The 20,241-nt window shown below is 43.3% G+C and overlaps 1 protein-coding gene across 2 annotated transcripts in view; it reads left to right on the top strand.

The window, feature by feature from the left end:
* The first annotated feature begins 1,010 nt into the window (after positions 1-1,010).
* SLC35F4 (solute carrier family 35 member F4) overlaps positions 1,011-20,241 on the top strand; it is a 249,620-nt gene continuing 230,389 nt past the window's right edge. Inside the window, exon 1 of one of the 2 annotated variants that reach the window (XM_003987684.5) lies at positions 1,011-2,228. In XM_003987684.5, the coding sequence (XP_003987733.1) occupies positions 2,126-2,228 (103 nt within the window). In that variant the 5' untranslated portion in view covers positions 1,011-2,125. The remainder of the gene's footprint in view (positions 2,229-20,241) is intronic. The other variant, XM_045059965.1, reaches the window with a different exon arrangement.

Here is a 20,241-nt window from a genome sequence, read left to right as displayed (position 1 = left end):
GTAATTTAGCTCTTAAATACATTATGGTAAAATAAGTTATAAGCATTAATAGGGCAAAACCACTTGTCTTTAAAGTCTGTGTATATTCATATTCCTATTACCCCAGAAGGTTTTTGCTGGAGTAGTTTCTTAATTTCTCTCTCATTGAATCATTGATATATTAATATGCTATGGATTATGATGTTATTAAACACATATTAGATGTAATGCAGGCAAATTTGTCTTATAGAAACTTTAAACAAAAGGGACATCTTGGTGTGAACAACCCATTTCACCATGTACAAAGCACACATTTTGTATAAGGTTTGCCACCGAAATAAAAATAATAAAAGTACCAAGGTGTGCTGAAAATCACTGTCGGGGGTGGGGTGTTGGGCAGCAGAGTATAAAGGCATAATCCTTCCATTTTTGCTTTAAATTTCAGTTCCTCACCATTGCCTCCAAGGTTGGTTTCTCCTTTAAGTTCATTTTGACCTTTAAGTTCCTTCCATCTTTCCGCGCCCAGGAAGCAGGTGTGGGAGGAAATTGGCTACTTTATGAACCCTCCCTTCTCCAGCCACAATCATTTCAGATTCACTCCACTCTCAAAATTCTGTGCTAGGCTTTGTGTCTGGATGAAACCCCTTAACACGTTGTGGAATTTAATACTGCATTTTCCTATGCTTAAATCTAATTCATCTTTTAAAAAGTTTGCACATTTCTTCCCACTTAAGGATATACACACAATGGGGAAAATGCTTGAAGGCAGAATGCTGTGATTGGCTCTTTGGAGGTTTCTGAAGGGGCACTGAGGTCAACTTGTTTCCCCCCCCACCTCCTCCCTAAATTTTAGAAATGTGAAATCTGGCAGGGATGTGTCTTAAACTGGGTCTGGATGGAAAATGAACATAATGACCTCTAAGCTGATGAGCTGACACCTGAGCCCCCATCCCCTTTAGTTTCTGAGTTGAAATTTTGAAGATTATTTTCAGGAGGCTGTGACTACCAACTGAATAGAGAAATCATCTCCACTACTCACTGATTCTAACCCGGTGGGTATCTCGCGAAAACAGAAGAGTTACACCTGAGGGGAGGGTGTTTGCTCTGAACACACAGCTCAAGGACGTTCTCGACTCAGATGGAAGGTCTCTAGGCTGTAGCTAAAACTTTCATCCGTCCAGATATTTACAGTTTGAAGGGCTTCCCCCCTGATGTTTTTGGCAATAAAGGGAGAAAATCATTTCTCCTAAGGGCATTTGAAACTGGCAAAATAAACATGCTGTGCACAGCTGAGTCTCCCTAGCCTTTGTTTTCGCTGGGAGGCTGGAGGGTCGGGACATGGACCGTCAGACTCGAGGGCTTCATCTTTTAAAGTCTCCGTGTCCGCAATACCGGGATAATCACTCCACGTGCCACCTGCGGAGGCCTCATTTTTCTTTTCATTTCTTAAGAAAAAGACTCCTCGTCGTCTAGGCAAGTTTGGACAACTGATTAACTCCTGGGAACACTTGCGCATCAGCTGATCCCAGGTGGTGCAGACGCCTAGCGGGGACCAGGCCCCGGGGGCGCCCCCGAGGTGTCATCTTCCCGAGCGACGGTGCACCTCTCACATTAACACTTGGTTCCGCTTGGGTCTCTTCCATCTCCACCCCTCCACCCAGGGGGCCTCCCTGAGCCCCTGCCACCAGCTCACCTTCTCTTTTCCTCCCACGCCCCCGGACAGGGCATCCCTTCTGGCAGGTGGGGTTGGGGGATGTCTAGTCCCCGGGGAAGGAGTGCAGAAGGGTTAACGAGGAGAGTCTGCGGCCAGGTGGGGCGCCCACACCCGCCCGGCCGCGGTGGGCGTCGGAGGTGAGGGGGCGCTGTTCGGGCAGCAGTGCGCCGGGCGGCGGGCGGGAGAGCTGCCAGGCTGACGGAGACGCCGGCCCGAGTGGGGGCCGCTCCGCCGCCACCGCCGCCGCCGCCGCCGCTGTGATGCGGAGCCGGTGCTGCGCCGGGCGGTGGAGTCAGAGCCCGGGCGCGGGAGCACGAGCTGCAACATCAGCACCGGCGGCGGCGGCAGCAGCAGCAGCACCTGCACCAGCTCCCGGGCCCCGCGCTGCGCTCTCCGCCCTGCCGCGCCCGGGGCCGCCGCCCCGCGCTCTCTATGGATGTCAAAGCGGCCCCCAACGGGGTGGCCACCATCGAGGATCGGATCCTGCGGATCACTGGCTACTATGGCTATTACCCGGGTTACTCCAGCCAGAAAAGTAAGACGCCGCGGGGCTGCCTTGTTCCAGGCACGGAGCGGGTGGGATACGGGAGGGCGCGCGGTCCGGACACCTGCAGCCCTGCCGGTACCGCTAACGCTACCTTCCTGGCAGTGGGGCCGCTGGGGCGAAAAGTATGTCCGTTGTTCTCGGTGCTGAACCACGAGAGAGAACGGGGGCCCGGGCCGTTTGCGCCTAGGAGTTTGGAAACAGAGGCAGCCTTGGGGTCGGAAGCGCCGGGGGGACCGGGTGAGCGCTCCGGGCGGCCGTCGGCCGGCTCATCTCTGGCTCATTTACCACCAAGGGGAAGGCTGCCATGGCTGTTTACTTAGCGGAAAGTCAGCCCTAGCTGCTGCACTCCCCCCAGCCCCTACTGGGTGCCGGGCTGCAGGCGGGGCGCGGGGCGCGCTGGCTGGGTAGGCTCGGGGGTGGTGCCGGCGGGGGCGGCAGAGGCAGACTTGGGTCCCGGCGCAGGCCGGCTCTGCTTGTGCACTCCGGCTGTCGAGACGCCGCCAGCGCGGGAATTACTCCTGCTAAAATGTCTTTGCGAGGTCCTCCACTCCGGGCAGAGAGAAACCTGCTCAGGTCTCCGAGTGCCGGCGCCTGGAGCCAGAGACCCGTGCAAACGACTGGGGGTGGGGTGTGTGCAAGCGGGAGGCGCGACAGGGCCAAGCTCCCGCGCGGCCGGCGGCACGTCGCGGCTCCCTCTCAGCCTGAGTAGGCTTCTCGGTTCTGCACAGGCTTTCTCCCAGCTAAGGGGAGGAGGGGGGGGGGGTCGTGCGGCGCGGATGCTTTCACATTTCTAGAGCAGTTTCGCCGGGAGGGCGATGAGGTGCGCTCTACTCTGTCCCCCCCCCCCCCAAACCCCACTGGCTATCTTTGCTGGAATTAGTTCAGCCAGCGACCAAAGTGAAGCTCATTTTTCTCCGAATTGGGGGACTAGTTGCGGCTTAATTCCCATGCAGGTGGGATCTCGCTTTTCCTGTATCAATGCATTTCTGTCGCAATAGATGGAGCCTAATTGATGTTTTTGCTGTTATTTTTAACCAGAAACCGTGCAAGATCCTCGATGCATTTCTGATTGGTATTTTTCTGTGACATTTTGGGGTCCGATCAATGTTATAGTTTCTCTGAAGCAGACAAACCCTGACACATAGAGGAGAAAACACTTTTTTTTTTCATGTAACTTTCTCCCCCACTATGCTGCGTCTCTATTTAATAATAATTCAGGAGCTTTGTTCTCATAGAGATATTTTCTCATTTGATATTTCATTTGGTTTCAGGAAAGGCCTGTCTGATTTGGATGGTTTCAGTCTAGCTGTTTTTAGAAGCTTACATTATTCATTTTCCATACAAAAGTAATTATATAGTGTTAGAATTTTCTGGAAAGAAAATAACACACTGTGGAATGCAGTTTGAAGTCTTTGTACTATAGATTCAAAAACTTCTTTTTTTCCCCCTATTGGCAAAGGGTTTCTTTTTTTACCCTAGAAACTTAAGGACAGCCCTATGCTATGAGGCACCATAAAGCACTATGGCGAGGAAAGGATGCTATGTGGACATTAGTTGGATTTCACCAAGTAATTGAATGTTTTAATTAGGAACCATGGGATTTTGGTTGCTTAGAGAATGTGGAAGCTGTCTGAAATTTCAAGACTCAGGGTAGTTTATTAATATAATTTTTATAACAATGGAACTGTGGTTAATAAAGAACAAACCAAATGGAATACTGGAAAAGTGACATTTTAAATAAAATCATGTTCATATTATCTTTTCATGCTCATTCAAATAGCGGCCCTTGTTTCATTTGCAGTACAATAATAGGACAAAAAGAGGGAAGAGCACGGGCTGAGACAGTAACTGAAGCGAACAGGGATAAAGGTACATTTGGCGTAGTTATTTTTGATGGGCACTTATCTAACTTGAGGCCACAGAAGTCAGTGCAGACAATCTCATGAGCACAGAGAATTACATGATAGTCAAATAACTTTCAGGATGTTCGTGCCTTCAGAGGTAGAAAGAGATTGCCATTTTGCACAGTGAGAGACGAGGAGAGGAGAGAGCTGGAAGAGAGCCAGGCAGCCGAGCACCGTGAAATAATCCTGCCCTTAATGCAGGCCTCAACTAGTAAACAAACACATTGAAGCAAACCAGTACAATATGGCCAATTGATTTAGCTGTTACCAGGAATGAGCAACAGCTTGGGGGAAGTCTGGAGGGATATATTAAGGGAAAGGCTATGGTGAGGAATATAGAATATGTGAAGGCAAGGTGACTTTCCCATTTTCTGACTGGTCACATGTGAGGCCTTAAGGATGATCTCTTGATATCTGTGCCATTTACCTTTTTAGAAGTAGGTGGGGACTCAGCTCTGAGAAAATGCATCAGTGATCAGCCTCCTGTTAATGTATACTGGTGCCGTCCCTGGCAATCAGGAAGATGAGTGCCTTGTGCAGAAGAAATGCTAGTAGTCAGACTGATACAAAAAGAAGTGTGTGTGTGTGTGTGTGTGTGTGTGTGTGTGTGTGAGATGTATTGTCAGGGTATGATATTATCAGGATAATAATCAGGGTGCAGAAATGATGGAAGCATTTGTCTAGCCTTGAGTTACTTTTGGTCTGGTGGGGGAAATAGACTCCTCTATTCAACAAGTGCTATTTGAGGACCTCCTGTGTGCCAAGAATACGCCCATGAACGAAACAGACAACAACGTGTTCCTTTTTGGAGCTGAAGTTTCAGTGAGTGGAGACAGACAATAATAACAAACAAACAAACAAATAATGTATGCTTCAAGGTGATAGGTGCTTTAAAAAAATCACAACAGGGGAAAAAGAATGAACAATTCTGAGGGGGAGGGGTAGAGATTGTGGCAATTTTAAATAGGGCAGCCTGTTAAGACTTCACTGAGGAGATCACAACCAGGCAAAGCCTTGAAGGATGTGAAGAAGTTAGATGCGTGAACATCTGGAAGATGTTCCAGGCAGGGTGGACAGCCAGTGCAAGGCTCTGAGCTGGAACGTGCCTGGCATGCTAGAGGAAAAGCATGGAGATCTGCATGGCAGAAGTGGAGTGAGCAGTTGGGAGAATGGGTAGAGATGGGGTCACTGTGAATGCAGGGGTTCGGGTAAAGTAGAGCCTTAGAGGCCATTGTAAGTCCTTTGGGAAGCCTTTCTAGGGTTTTGACAAAGGAGTGATGTGACTTGACTTTTCAAAGGGATCAGTTTGACTGCTGTATTCAGGCAGGAGTGGAAGCAGAGAGACTAGCTATGTTATTGCAATAACCTGGGTGGGAGATGATGTCGGCCTGAACCAGAGTGGTAACAGGTGGTAAGAGGTGGTCAGATTCTGCAGATACTTGAAGTTAGAGCCAGTAGGGGTTACCAGTGCACCGGATATGACATTTGCAAGAGAGAGAGGAGCAAAATGTGATTCCATCTTTTCTGGTTTGCCCAACTTTGAGTTGCCAACAGCTGAATCCTGAAGGCTTCAAGGTAGAGGGAGTCTGGGGCTAAGGATACTATTTGAGGAATGTTAAATGTAATTGGAGATGAAAGGTAAGCCTGGAGTTCATAGGAAAGGTCTGAATGGGGATATAAATTAGGGATTTTTCAGCATCTGGATGGTATTTGAAGCCTAAGACTGATGAGAGCTCCAAGAGTGAATTTATGTAGAGAAAAGGAACAAGGTTTGAATCCTGAGGGTCTCAGACATTAAGAGGCTGGGGGAGAGGAGAAACCATGCAGGTAGACCAAGAAGGAGCTCCCAGGGAGGTGGGAGGAAAACCAGGAGCTTGTGATACCCTGGAAGCCAGTGAAGAGTTTCAAGGGGAAGGGATTAGCTGAGTCCGATGCTGCTGAAAAGTTAAGTGAAATAAAGACTTGTAACTGACCACTGAATTTGGCAATTGGGGGTCATTGGTGACCTTGACAAGAACCCTGACAAGAGCAGGTAAGGTAGGATAAAATTTACTAGAATGTGTATAAGAGCATTAGAGGACTTGGAAATGTGAGCATAGACAACTCTTCAAGGATTTTTTGTGCAAAGGGGAGCAGAGCCAATGGGGATCGTAGGATCAAGGAAGTTTTTTTTCTTTTAATGGAAGAAATAACAGCAAGTTTGCAAGGACTTGAGAATGATTCAGTAGAGAAAGAATAATCCATAATGTGGGAGAGATAAGGCATGGAATCTACCGCACAAGAAAAAAGACACTTCATGCAGGGCAGTGTGTGTGGGCACAGGTTCTGGAAGGTGGATAACCAAGATGGTGGGAGGCAGCTGAGTTTCTCTTTGGTTGCTTTAATTTTCTCCAAAGGGGAAGCAAGGAATCAACTGAAAGTGAGGATGGGGGAGGGTGTGGTAGTGGTTGGAGGAGAGAGAAGTTGTGAATAATTGAGTAGGGAGCATGACCAGACCCGGGAAGTGCAGTAAAGTGGTTTGGCTGCCTTAAAGAGCCCATTTAAAGTTTCTGGCCACAAATTGAAAGTGAGACCAGTCGGTAGGTTGTTACATTCACTGATACAATGAAGACTTGGAGCAAGTGAAGAGAAGGACTTCACCAGAGTGCAGATTATCCAATGGGTATGATAAAATAATAGGGGAAAGGGAGTAGTAAATGGATGCAAGAAAGGTATTACCGTAATGGTTGACCGTAGAATTTAAAGCTGGTAAGTAGAGGGGAGGAAATCAAGGCAGTTAGGGAGAGTGAAGAGATGGTAGGATCAGTGGGTTGCAACCTCAGTGGGATCAAAGGGGAGCGGAAGTTAGCTGGAAGATGAGAGGCGGTGGTCAGGGAGAGAGCTGTATGCAGTAAGAAGTTATTTCCGTTAGTCAACTAGGTTGTCATCTTAGTTGTCATCTTAATAAGTCAACTTAGGTTTTATTGTATTCCATACTTGATATTCTTGAGGTGAGACTTCTTTTTGTGTTGGTATAAGGAGGTGGTATGTTGGTGTGTAGTGAATTAAACCCTAGTGCTTTGACAGCTTTCACAAAAGTCCCATCTCTTCACTGCACCTTCCATCTCAGATGGCAACCAGTCGTCTTTCTTCGTTCTATGTTTTTTGCACCTGTTGGCCTTTTGTTTTTCTTAAAACTTTTTTTTTTTCAACGTTTATTTATTTTTGGGACAGAGAGAGACAGAGCATGAACGGGGGAGGGGCAGAGAGAGAGGGAGACACAGAATCGGAAACAGGCTCCAGGCTCTGAGCCATCAGCCCAGAGCCTGACGCGGGGCTCGAACTCCCGGACCGCGAGATCGTGACCTGGCTGAAGTCGGGCGCTTAACCGACTGCGCCACCCTGGCGCCCCGGCCTTTTGTTTTTCAATGCCCATTAGTGACCAGGTTCTGTGGTTGTTTACTCTTGGTAGCTGCAACAGTAAAACCTCTTCCCCTTACTCTGATCCCCGCGCTGAGCATCTCCTCTCCAAAAAGAATTCTATCAGCTTCTGGCTTTTCTGGCTCTCTGATGTCTCTGACTGCTGCTATGACTTAGCATGTCCCCAGGTTCCAGCCTCAGTTGGTTCTTCTCACCCTACTTTCCCTGAGTAAGCTCATTCAATCCCCTGGCTTCGCTATCTCCTATGAGTCTATATATCTAGGTTCTCTTTTCCTAAACCCAGGCCATTTCGAACTTCCTACTAGACTTCCTACCTGGATGTCCTCTAGGCATGTCACACATAAAACTAAATTCATCAGCCTGTCCTTAAAATGTGCCCTTTCCTCCTTATTATACTTTTTAGCTTCCAATATCTGCATCTAACCAATTGCCTGGAAACCTGGAGTTATCCTCAAACCTCTACCCTTTTTTTCTTACCCATATTCAGTTAAGAAGTCCTATCTGTTCTTCCCTAAATATGTGTTTTCCATCCCCACTGGCACTACCTTAGTTCTTTCTGTCCATCACATCTTTCCTCCAGCCTCAAACCCTTCAAATCTAGTATGCACACCTTAACATTTAATTTCGTAAAATGCAGATCTGTTCATCTCGCATCCCTCATCAAAGGCCTGGAATAAATCTTGATTTTCTGTGGAGTAAAGTCCAAACTCCTTAGCATGCCACAATCTGAGCCCAGCTTACATTGTTCTATTTTAGCGCGCATTTCCCCCACTAATTGCCAAAGTGATGCATGCTTAATGCAGAAAATCTGGAAAGCAGAGAAGCAAAGGGAGATTAAAACAAAATTACTCATAATTCCATCACCCAGAGGTGATTAGTATTCACATTTTGGTTAATATTATCCTTTCAGTCTTTTTTATATCCATAAGTACATGCAAATTCTTTTTATTTCACACTAATTATTATATAATTATTAATAATTTAATAATGTATTCCTAGTCTTCCATATATTCAAGCACTTAATCTGCTTGATTGTTGGATTTTTAGTCCACTTTTTAAATTTATTTTTATTTTAAGTTTATTTTTGAGATAGAGAGAGAGAGAGAGAGAGAGAGACAGCATGAGTGGGGGAGGGGCCGAGAGAGAGGGAGAGACAGAATCTGAAGTAGACTGCAGAATCTGACTAGGGGCTCAAACTCCGTGAAACTGTGAGATTATGACCTGAGCCGAAACCAAGAGTCAGAAGCTTAACTGACTGAGCCACCCAGGCGCCCCCAGGTTGTTTTTTTGTTTTTTGTTTTTTGTTTTTTTTTTTCATATCTCACATGGCCTCCATAAACCCTGGTCATAGTCTCATCAAGGGGCTCATTATTTCGATAACATTATTGTCCCCATGCTCTCCTCCTCAGTGCTTTTTTACACTATGGCCAGATGACTTCCTCTCCCTGTGTCTCCTTCATCACTCTTTCGAAAGCTCTTTGAAGGCTGAGGCTGAGTTGAAACGCTGTCCTCTGCAAAGCTTCCTGATTGCCCCAGGCTGGGTTAATCCTCCCTCTGTGCTCCTATAATACTGTGTACTCACCTCTGCTCCAGCACTTAGCACACTATTTTTGGCTGTTTACACAAGACTGTCTCACCCACAGAGCTGAGGGAGGGCAAGGACTTATCTTTATTTATGTATTTTCCTCTTAGGCAAAGTGTCTGGTATATATCCTGGGTGCTCAATAAAGTTTGTCGTACTAATGAATGAATGATTATAGTTTCCTTTGAAGAAATTGGAGTTAATTATTTTCTCACAGAAAGAGAGAGAGCCCATGATCGTAGCAATTGGAGAAGAAATTCACCAGCTATGAATGAATCAAACAGATGTGCCTATTCAGAGAATACATCAGATGGTATCACTTTACCTTTGTGGTTGTAACTTCTGCATTTTTGCCCTTCTTGTTTTCTTTATCACTTTCTCTATGCTTGAAAGGGGGCAAAGGCTTTTTTTTTTTTTTTTTTAAATACAGAGTAGTCCCAAGTTGGTAGAATTGTAAGAAATACAACGGGTCCTTCCTCCCACCCCCTTTTAAAATGGTCGATGTTGGTCTTCATGGTACAATATGTAACATTTAAGCAACTCTGGCTGGAGTAAGTTATAAAATCGTCTCTTGCTAGTGACACAAACGCCATCACTATTTCTCCCAGTTCATGTTCTGTTTTACCCTGATAATCTTTATATTGCTTTGTATGTGATAGGTAGTGTTTCATAGACAGTTCTAATTACCATCGATGTGGAGTATTGAGAAGTCTTTGTTACGTAGCTTTTAACTGTAATATACAAGGACTGTATGAGTATCATTGTTTGTGGTATTCATGTTGGATAATGCCATTTCTACAGTGCTAATTTTGGTGTGTATTTTTCATTTAAAATATAAATTTACATATAAATTGGGTATTTGTATTATAAAATACTACTACGACTACTAGCTAACACGTGGGCTTAACATTAAATTTCAGACAGGCTTTCTAAAGAAAGTATATCTAAGGCCTGTTTGAGGCCATGAGGTCTAATGCAAAGACCTTAAGATTCTGCTCTGCCACTTCTTTTAAATTTTTTTTTTTTCCCAACGTTTATTTTTTTGGGACAGAGAGAGACAGAGCATGAACGGGGGAGGGGCAGAGAGAGAGGGAGACACAGAATCGGAAACAGGCTCCAGGCTCTGAGCCATCAGCCCAGAGCCCGACGCGGGGCTCGAACTCACGGACCGCGAGATCGTGACCTGGCTGAAGTCGGACGCTTAACCGACTGCGCCACCCAGGCGCCCCTTTGCTCTGCCACTTCTTAGCCGTTCAACAACTCAGCTCAACAATTTTGTTCCTGTAGTATGGGAATAAAAGTAGTTGTTTCACAGGTCACTAGGAGGATTATGTAAGACAATGGATGCAGAATGTCTGGCACAGTTCAATATATGGAAGTTGTTAATGATTATGGAGGAAGACAGTAGAACTGGTTTCACCATCCAAGAGCCTTGCTCATTTTTTCCTGGTAAATAAGTGACTTACCACTTTTTTTTGTTGCTGTTTGTTTTTCATATTCAGCATTGCATTTTGAATTGGTATTGAAAGTTGTGTTAGAGCGATGTTAAAGATCATTTGCACATTATCCAAGTTCACAATGGTTTTCCATTCCTTATCCATTTCTGGCTTGTCTGGTGCTATAATCGAAAGGGGCAGTGTATTACACTTATCTGGGTTGTCCCTAAGGATAGTTTAAAATGGGCTGGAGGCCATTTGTGATAAGGTTATTCCCAGTGGGTTGATCTAAAAGAGAGAAGACAAATCTAGGGCCTATGAGGGACGGGATGAGTCTGCATATCTAGAGATATCCAGACCTCAAAGGAGAAGGGAGTGCAAGGGTGCCAGGGGTGTGGGAGAATAGGGGCAAGAGAGTGGGGGAGGGGAAGCATGGAAGCCCATTTGAAGATGGGTAGCATGGGTTGGGGACAAGTAGGGTTAGATAGGATTGGGAGGGCAAACAGGTGGAGAGGAAGCGAAGCCTGAGGATTAATTTGGAGCCAGTTTGTTGAAAGTTGCAGTGTTTCTTTAATAGGCAGAGTTTTAGAGACACCGTTCCTTTTTGGGCTGTTTATATAGCAGTAAACATAACAGAGTGTTTTATGTTCTACTTTAAAAAATACATCATTATGTTATAAACCTATAAACATATATGTTATAAACATATAAACATATATGTTATAAACATATTTCTACATAATCTCTGGAGTTAATTTTTTTAAGTTATAAAGCGTTTAATTATTTACAGACCCAGAAGAATATAGAGGAAAAGAAAAATAAACTTGTCACTCTAGCACAACTACTGTTATTTTGGTTAATTTCCTTCCTTTCTTCCTAATGCGTTTAGGGCTCCCCTTCTTGAGTTTTGGCAAATGTAAACTAAAGTGTGGTCATAATTCTGATACATACACGATTTTGTGCCCTGCTTCTCTTCCGTTTAACATTTTAGGATAAGCATTTTTAATTTTGTTGCACTTATCTGCCTTGAGAGGCTGGAATTAGATTCTCCTGTCAGAGATCTTGCCTTAAAAAATTTGTGCAAACTGGTTCTCAGTTATTTGAGACTAAATAAAATGGAGAGACCTGGAGTGTTCGTGAGGACTTATTTGATCTCTAGTTACAAGATTGCATGTGAACTGGCTTAAGCAAAAATGGAAGTGATTGAAAGGATACTGGGAATATTCTATGGATTTTAGGGGCAGGGATCAGGTGGGATGAGCTAGCATCAGGTCCTGGAGGGTGATAGGGAAAACAGGAAGCCCTCTTTCTCTGCCTTTCATCTCTTTTTTCTGGCACATGTTCTCCATTCTTGTCTCTTGCTGCAGGCTGGCTTTCTCAATTTCCTTGTCCAAATGGTTGAAAATAGCCTCTGCCAGCAGTTCCAGTGTTTACGTGTCCTCTATTCAAGAGAGCAGACAGATTGAGCAAGAATCTCTTACTTCTAAATCCAGATTCCCGGAGAAAGGGACTCTTTGGCCCAATTTGTGTCAAGTGCATACTCTTGATTCTATGGACTATGGTGGCTTGGGGCAGGGTCAAGTTATGCAATCATGGCTGCCAGGAACTCTCTCCGGTAGCTCTTTTGACTGTAGGGGAAAAGGTTGTTTGAAGTGAAAAGGAGCAATTGGCCGGACAGTCAACTTAATCGCTATTGGTTCACAGAGCTTGCATAAAAAAGTTTCTTACTCAAATCATAGGCTTCAATCAAGATCCAATCTTTTCTTTTTTCTGTTTCTGATAGTTTTTGGAGTCTATCAAGATCATACTTAGGTTATAGAGACAATATTTCTACAAACTAAGAAAATCAGGTGTCTGTTTAGAGTGTAAGTCCGTAGGGAGTTCTGTTTAAGAAGTATCCAACCGGGGCGCCTGGGTGGTGCAGTCGGTTAAGCCTCCGATTTCAGCCAAGTCACGATCTTGCGGTCCGTTGAGTTCGAGCCCCGCGTCGGGCTCTGGGCTGATGGCTCAGAGCCTGGAGCCTGATTCTGATTCTGTCTCCCTCTCCCTCTGCCCCTCCCCTGTTCATGCTCTCTCTCTGTCCCAAAAATAAATAAACGTTGAAAAAAAAAAAAGTATCCAACCAATACTGCAGACTACTTATTAAGTTTTATTGAAGTGCTACTGCTTACATCAAGTTTGGAAGACATATTTCGTTTTCTAGCTCAGATAGGGCAGCACACCAGTTCCTTCAGGTTCAAGGTATGGTAATTGAGGATGACATTTAACATTGTATATTTTAAACAGGCGTTGAAAATTACATTTTTCCTCAGTCTGGGATTTTCTATATTTAGTCCTGGGTTAATGCCAAGATGGCACTAGTGAGGTGTCAATAATGGTTTTGTGGTCTTGAAAACCAGACATACTAAGAATTGTTTATCTCCTGTGAAAGCTAAGATTCCTAAGGGGGTCAGAGCATGCAGATTTTTGCTTCTGATTCCTTGCTAAGCTCCAAGTCATGTGACTTTGGCATCTATCTTGTGTTTCTGTTCATACCTATGTCTAAGCACAGTCATTCTGGAGGAAAGATCCAGATTGAGTGAGTTGGAAGCCATTTGGAACACTGTCTTCTCTGCTAGACTTATGGTGGCAGGTTCTAAAGAAGCAATATAATACATCTAAGGTGACATTATTATTTACCAGGGACTTTTTTTTTTCAATATATGAAATTTATTGTCAAATTGGTTTCCATACAACACCCAGTGCTCATCCCAAAAGGTGCCCTCTTCAATACCCATCACCCACCCTCCCCTCCCTCCCACCCCCCATCAACCCTCAGTTTGTTCTCAGTTTTAAAAAAAATTTTTTTTTTAACGTTTATTTATTTTTGAGACAGAGAGAGACAGAGCATGAACGGGGGAGGGTCAGAGAGAGGGAGACACAGAATCGGAAGCAGGCTCCAGGCTCCGAGCTGTCAGCACAGAGCCCGATGTGGGGCTCGAACTCACAGACTGCGAGATCGTGACCTGAGCCGAAGTCAGCTGCTTAACCGACTGAGCCACCCAGGCTCCCCTTGTTCTCAGTTTTTAACAGTTTCTTATGCTTTGGCTCTCTCCCACTCTAACCTCTTTTTTTTTTTTCCTTCCCCTCCCCCTTGGGTTTCTGTTAAGTTTCTCAAGATCCACATAAGAGTGAAACCATATGGTATCTGTCTTTCTCTGTATGGCTTATTTCACTTAGCATCACACTCTCCAATTCCATCCACGTTGCTACAAAAGGCCATATTTCATTCTTTCTCATTACCACGTAGTATTCCATTGTGTATATAGACCACAATTTCTTTATCCATTCATCAGTTGATGGACATTTAGGCTCTTTCCACAATTTGGCTATTGTTGAGAGTGCTGCTATAAACATTGGGGTACAAGTGCCCCTATGCATCAGTACTCCTGTATCCCTTGGGTAAATTCCTAGCAGTGCTATTGCTGGGTCATAGGGTTGGTCTATTTTTAATTTTCTGAGGAACCTCCACACTGCTTTCCAGAGCGGCTGCACCAATTTGCATTCCCACCAACAGTGCAAGAGGGTTCCCGTTTCTCCACATCCTCTCCAGCATCTATAGTCTCCTGATTTGTTCATTTTGGCCACTCTGACTGGCGTGAGGTGATATCTGAGTGTGGTTTTGATTTGTATTTCCCTGATAAGGAGCGACGTTGAACATCTTTTCATGTGCCTGTTGGCCATCTGGATGTCTTCTTTAGAGAAGTGTCTATTCATGTTTTCTGCCCATTTCTTCAATGGGTTATTAGTTTTTCGGGTGTGGAGTTTGGTGAGCTCTTTATAGATTTTGGATACTAGCCCTTTGTCCGATATGTCATTTGCGAATATCTTTTCCCATTCCGTTGGTTGCCTTTTAGTTTTGTTTGTTGTTTCCTTTGCTGTGCAGAAGCTTTTTATCTTCATAAGGTCCCAGTAATTCATTTTTGCTTTTAATTCCCTTGCCTTTGGGATGTGTCGAGTAAGAGATTGCTACGGCTGAGGTCAGAGAGGTCTTTTCCTGCTTTCTCCTCTAGGGTTTTGATGGTTTCCTGTCTCACATTCAGGTCCTTTATCCATTTTGAATTTATTTTTGTGAATGGTGTGCGAAAGTGGTCTAGTTTCAACCTTCTGCATGTTGCTCTCCAGTTCTCCCAGCACCATTTGTTAAAGAGACTGTCTTTTTTCCATTGGATGTTCTTTCCTGCTTTGTCAAAGATGAGTTGGCCATAGGTTTGTGGGTCTAGTTCTGGGGTTTCTATTCTATTCCATTGGTCTATGTGTCTGTTTTTGTGCCAATACCATGCTGTCTTGATGATGACAGCTTTGTAGTAGAGGCTAAAGTCTGGGATTGTGATGCCTCCTGCTTTGGTCTTCTTCTTCAAAATTCCTTTGGCTATTCGGGGCCTTTTGTGGTTCCATATGAATTTTAGGGTTGCTTGTTCTAGTTTCGAGAAGAATGCTGGTGCAATTTTGATTGGGATTGCATTGAATGTGTAGATAGCTTTGGGTAGTATTGACATTTTGACAATATTTATTCTTCCAATTCATGAGCAGGGAATGTGTTTCCATTTCTTTATATCTTCTTCAACTACCTTCATAAGCTTTCTATAGTTTTCAGCATACAGATCTTGTACATCTTTGGTTAGATTTATTCCTAGGTATTTTATGCTTCTTGGTGCAATTGTGAATGGGATCAGTTTATTTGTCTTTCTGTTGCTTCATTGTTAGTGTATAAGAATGCAACTGATTTCTGTACATTGATTTTGTATCCTGCAACTTTGCTGAATTCCTGTATCAGTTCTAGCAGACTTTTGGTGGAGTCTATCGGATTTTCCATGTATAATATCATGTCATCTGCAAAAAGCGAAAGCTTGACTTCATCTTTGCCAATTTTGATGCCTTTGATTTCCTTTTGTTGTCTGATTGCTGATGCTAGAACTTCCAACACTATGTTAAACAACAGCGGTGAGAGTGGGCATCCCTGTCGTGTTCCTGATCTCAGGGAAAAAGCTCTCAGTTTTTCCCCATTGAGGATGATGATAGCTGTGGGCTTTTCATAAATGGCTTTTATGATGTGTAAGTATGTTCCTTCTATCCCGACTTTCTCAAGGGTTTTTATTAAGAAAGGGTGCTGGATTTTGTCAAAGGCCTTTTCTGCATCGATTGACAGGATCATATGGTTCTTCTCTTTTTTTTTTATTAATGTGATGTATCACATTGATTGATTTGTGAATGTTGAACCAGCCCTGCATCCCAGGAATGAATCCCACTTGATCATGGTGAATAATTCTTTTTATATGCCGTTGAATTCGATTTGCTAGTATCTTATGGAGAATTTTTGCATCCATATTCATCAGGGATATTGGCCTGTAGTTCTCTTTTTTTACTGGGTCTCTGTCTACCAGGGACTTTTTAGAACAAATATATTTAGAAGTTGAGAACTTTTTATTTCTCCATTTTATATATATATATATATATTTCTTCATTTTATATATATGTAAACATATATATATGACATGTGAGCACTTGAAGCATTAGCTTCCTGCCGTACTCCTTTCTAGTTCACAGCCATCAGGATCTTTTTAAAAGCATTAATTGGATTATTCCTCTGGTTAAAGTTTTTAGTGGCTTTCGATATCTCTTTGGAAAACTGTAAAACCCTAAACCCAGTCTACAAAGGTAGGTCCTACATGGTCCAGTTCTTCAGATGGCAACTCTGTTCCATGCCCCGATTATGCTGTGGGCATAGTGGCACGTGCTCCAGTCCCTTTCTTTCCTCCCAACTGATGAACAGGCTTTCCCCCACTCCTGGTGCTGTTACCTGACTGGCTCCTAGCCATCCTTCATGTCTCATATTCAGTGCCACTGCCTCAGAGAGCACTTTGTAGCTTTGCACCTCGCTCCTCTGTACTTTTCCTTTACAGCACTTCCTACAAACTGCACTCACAATTTATGTTGATTGCTGTGACTGTTTAATGTCTTTCCTGCCCGCTGGTCTCTTAGCTCCCTAAGGGATGGGTCCATTTTGTTCAGCACTGTGTGCCCCGCACACAGAATTGTGCCTGTGCACTCCTTAAGTATTTGTTGAATGTGTGATCAAGGCTTGTTAAAAATTTCAAGTAGACTTTTTGCAAAAAATCAACTTTTTATTTGAAATATTTTTGAATTTCTAGAAAAGTTAAGATAATACCAAGAATCCCTGTATCTCTCTCACCCACCCTCCCCATTGTTATCACTTTATATTACCAATGTAAATTTGTCAAAACTCAGAAACCAATATTGGTACGTTACCGTGACTTAAACTCCAGGCTTTATTTGAATTTCACTAGTTTTTCCACTAAGGTTCTCCTTCTGGTCCAGGATGTGGTCTGGCCTGTTGCATTCAATTGTCATATTTCTTAAGTAGGCTTTTTAATGTAAAGATAATTTCAATTTTATAGGAATTTTCTGGCCAGGTTTTTAGGGCTTGGGTCAGATCACATTTGAAAACGTAACTACTAGTTTACAAGGTGATATTGGATTAAATTCATGTTAGAAATGACCTACGACTTGACATAGAAATTACATACTATCTTAGAGGACTGTTCCATAGCATAGAACAGTAGTTTTTTTTTTATTTTTTTATTTTTTTTTCAATATATGAAATTTATTATCAAATTGGTTTCCATACAACACCCAGTGCTCATCCCAAAAGGTGCCTTCCTCAATGCCCATCACCCACCCTCCTCTCCCTCCCACCCCCCATCAACCCTCAGAACAGTAGTTCTTAGTATTTCTACTTTTTAACACTTAGGGGGATGCAGAAATCTTTGAAAAATCTAGGTAAAGCTATAGATTACCTCTTCACCCCCAAATACACATACATACCGAACATTTTCATGCAGTTTATTTTATTACACTGGAAATTTATTATTTCACAGGAATGGGCTATAAAGTGGATAATTGCAATGAGTTGTATCTGTTTTTCTGTTTTATGAGAATGCGTACAAAATTTAACGGTAATGCCTGGAAAAATTGAAAGAATTCAAATGTGTTAACTAAAATAGGAGTGAACTTCAGTTTTATTCAAAAGTGAATTTCCACGAGGACGTTCTTATAGTCTGGAGTGAATAAAAAGCTGAAATTCTGGAGTGGTCTTAGGCATGGGAGTCATCATTTCCACTGCACTCGAGTCACTGAGGTCACTTTTGAGGCAAGATCCGCATCATCCATGCTGTCTTTGACAGAAAAGAAAGGATGATGGATTTGTGTTTCAATTTTGAGGTTGTCTAAGCATAATTAGCTTTCAAGTACGTCTTGCAGTGTATCTAGATACTCCCAGATTGTTGATCTGCACAGAAATGTTATGACATGTCATTCTGGATTCTTGTTTTCCTGAGGAGCTGTGTTTCCAAAGGAACTTGTGATTTTCACCTGCATTATAATAGTGACTTTAAATCTTTCAATGAAAAAGCATGTCATAAAATCTATCCAAGTTACAGTGATACGCAAACTTCCCTTCATTACCAAAGCGGGAGCACAAACCTACTTTTCTCCCCAGGTGCTGTTTGTTTGACATCGTAACCTTTCGTGCTTCCTAAGAAGCTCACAGAATAGGCATTGTCCTTAGATGGTATTCATGTGCCTGTAACAGAAAATCAGGATGGGAAGCACTGGGAGACAAACAGTTATTTGCTAAAGGGAAATAGCATAGCTGCCCGTGTCTCCAATGTTTGCATCAAAATTGGGGCAAATAAACAGCTTGAGGAGAAGACTTTATTTGATAAAGGCTTCCATTTTTATCCCCTGCTGCAGACCACAAACCAGTTTATCCATTTCCAAGGCACACTGGTTCCCAAGGTCTCCCCAGGATGAATTTGGCTGCAAGAAAACTCAACTTCTATTGGCTTAAGCAATAAGGAATTTATTCTCTTTTAGAGCAGTAAGTTGAGAGGTGGGGTGGCTGACTTAATGGCTTATGCTGTAGTGAAGTACCTAGAGTCTATTGTTTTCCATCTCGTGGTGTGGACTTTTTCTTGACTTTCTTTTAAAAGTGTTTTATTAACTTTTCTTTTTTTGTTTCTTAAAGTTTTTTTTAATGTTTATTTATTTTTGAGACAGAGCATGAATGGGGGAGGGGCAGAGAGAGAGGGAGACACAGAATCCAAAGTAGGCTTCAGGCTCTGAGCTGTCAGCACAGAGCCTGATGCGGGGCTCGAACTCACGGACTGTGAGATCATGACCTGAGCCGGAGTCAGACACTTAACTGACTGAGCCACCCAGGCACCCCTCCTCCTCCTCCTCCTCCTCCTCCTCCTCCTCCTCTTCCTCCTCCTCCTCCTCCTTCTTCTTTTTAAATAAAATTCATTGTCAAATTGGCCTACATACAACACCCAGTGCTCATCCCAACAAGTGCCCTCCTCAATGCCCATGATCCATTTTCCCTCTCCCCCACCCACCTGTCCACCTTTAGTTTGTTCTCTGTATTTAAGAGTCTCTTGTGGTTTGTCTCCCTCCTTTTCTGTTTGTAACTACTTTTTCTCCCTTCTCTTCCCCCATGGTCTTCTGTTTCACTTAAAGTTTTACTTGAAGTTTTAATAGCTTTCTTTTGTTTTTCTAATATTTCTTTTAAGAATATGGCCTATTGTTCTTACGTTACGGATATGATAACTTCTCTTATTCTCTAAGGAAGTTACTAATATGCTTTTGTTTGTTTTCTTCTCTTGAATGGGCTGGTTTTTCCAAGTTGTTTTTTTTTTTTTAAAGTTTTTATTGTGAGCCAATATACTTGAAATTTTGTGATTTTTGTGTACCTTCTTATATTCTAGAGTAGAGGGCTCCAAAGCTATTTGGAATCTGTGGGAATGGTGGAGGAGGTCAAGAACCAGGAAGGGTCTTGCCCCCAAGTTAGCCTGCTGCAATTTCATGGTTGCTAGCAGAAGACATGAAACTCCCGAGTCAGAGACTAAAAACAGACTCAACCAAGGCTACGGATTTTTGCCTCACTCAGTGGTAACTGGTAACTTAGGACAATTCTGTATTGTCAATTGGACTGACACCTACTTTCCTCTACCCTCAGTTTCGGTTTCAGTTTCCTCAGGCCTGAAAAGTCATTTACTACTTTTAGTGTCTAACATGTTGTTATTAAAAAATGAATACGTGAAATGTTACTACCTTCACTCTTGATTCTTGTGGATTTACACCTTTAAAAAATTCACTTATTGTCATTTTAGTGGAACTTCCTGAATGAACAAATAGAGATGTGTGTATTCAGTCTACCATCTTTTTTTTTTTTTCAACGTTTATTTATTTTTGGGACAGAGAGAGACAGAGCATGAACGGGGGAGGGGCAGAGAGAGAGGGAGACACAGAATCGGAAACAGGCTCCAGGCTCTGAGCCATCAGCCCAGAGCCCGACGCGGGGCTTGAACTCACGGACCGCGAGCTCGTGACCTGGCTGAAGTCGGACGCTTAACTGACTGCGCCACCCAGGCGCCCCTCAGTCTACCACCTTTACCAGGAAGAATCATTGTCTTTTCTACTTCTATTCTTTGAAATCTTCCCACTTAAACTAGATCTACTATAAACTGAGATAAATGCCGTATTCATGGTGGCAGAGTACATTATCTTGATTTCCTCCCGGTGGGAAGCTATTTTAGATA

The sequence above is a fragment of the Felis catus genome, chromosome B3 (assembly GCF_018350175.1).
Source record: "Felis catus isolate Fca126 chromosome B3, F.catus_Fca126_mat1.0, whole genome shotgun sequence".
NCBI classification, from domain to species: Eukaryota; Metazoa; Chordata; class Mammalia; order Carnivora; family Felidae; genus Felis; species Felis catus.
This window is presented reverse-complemented; position numbering and strand designations above follow the sequence as displayed.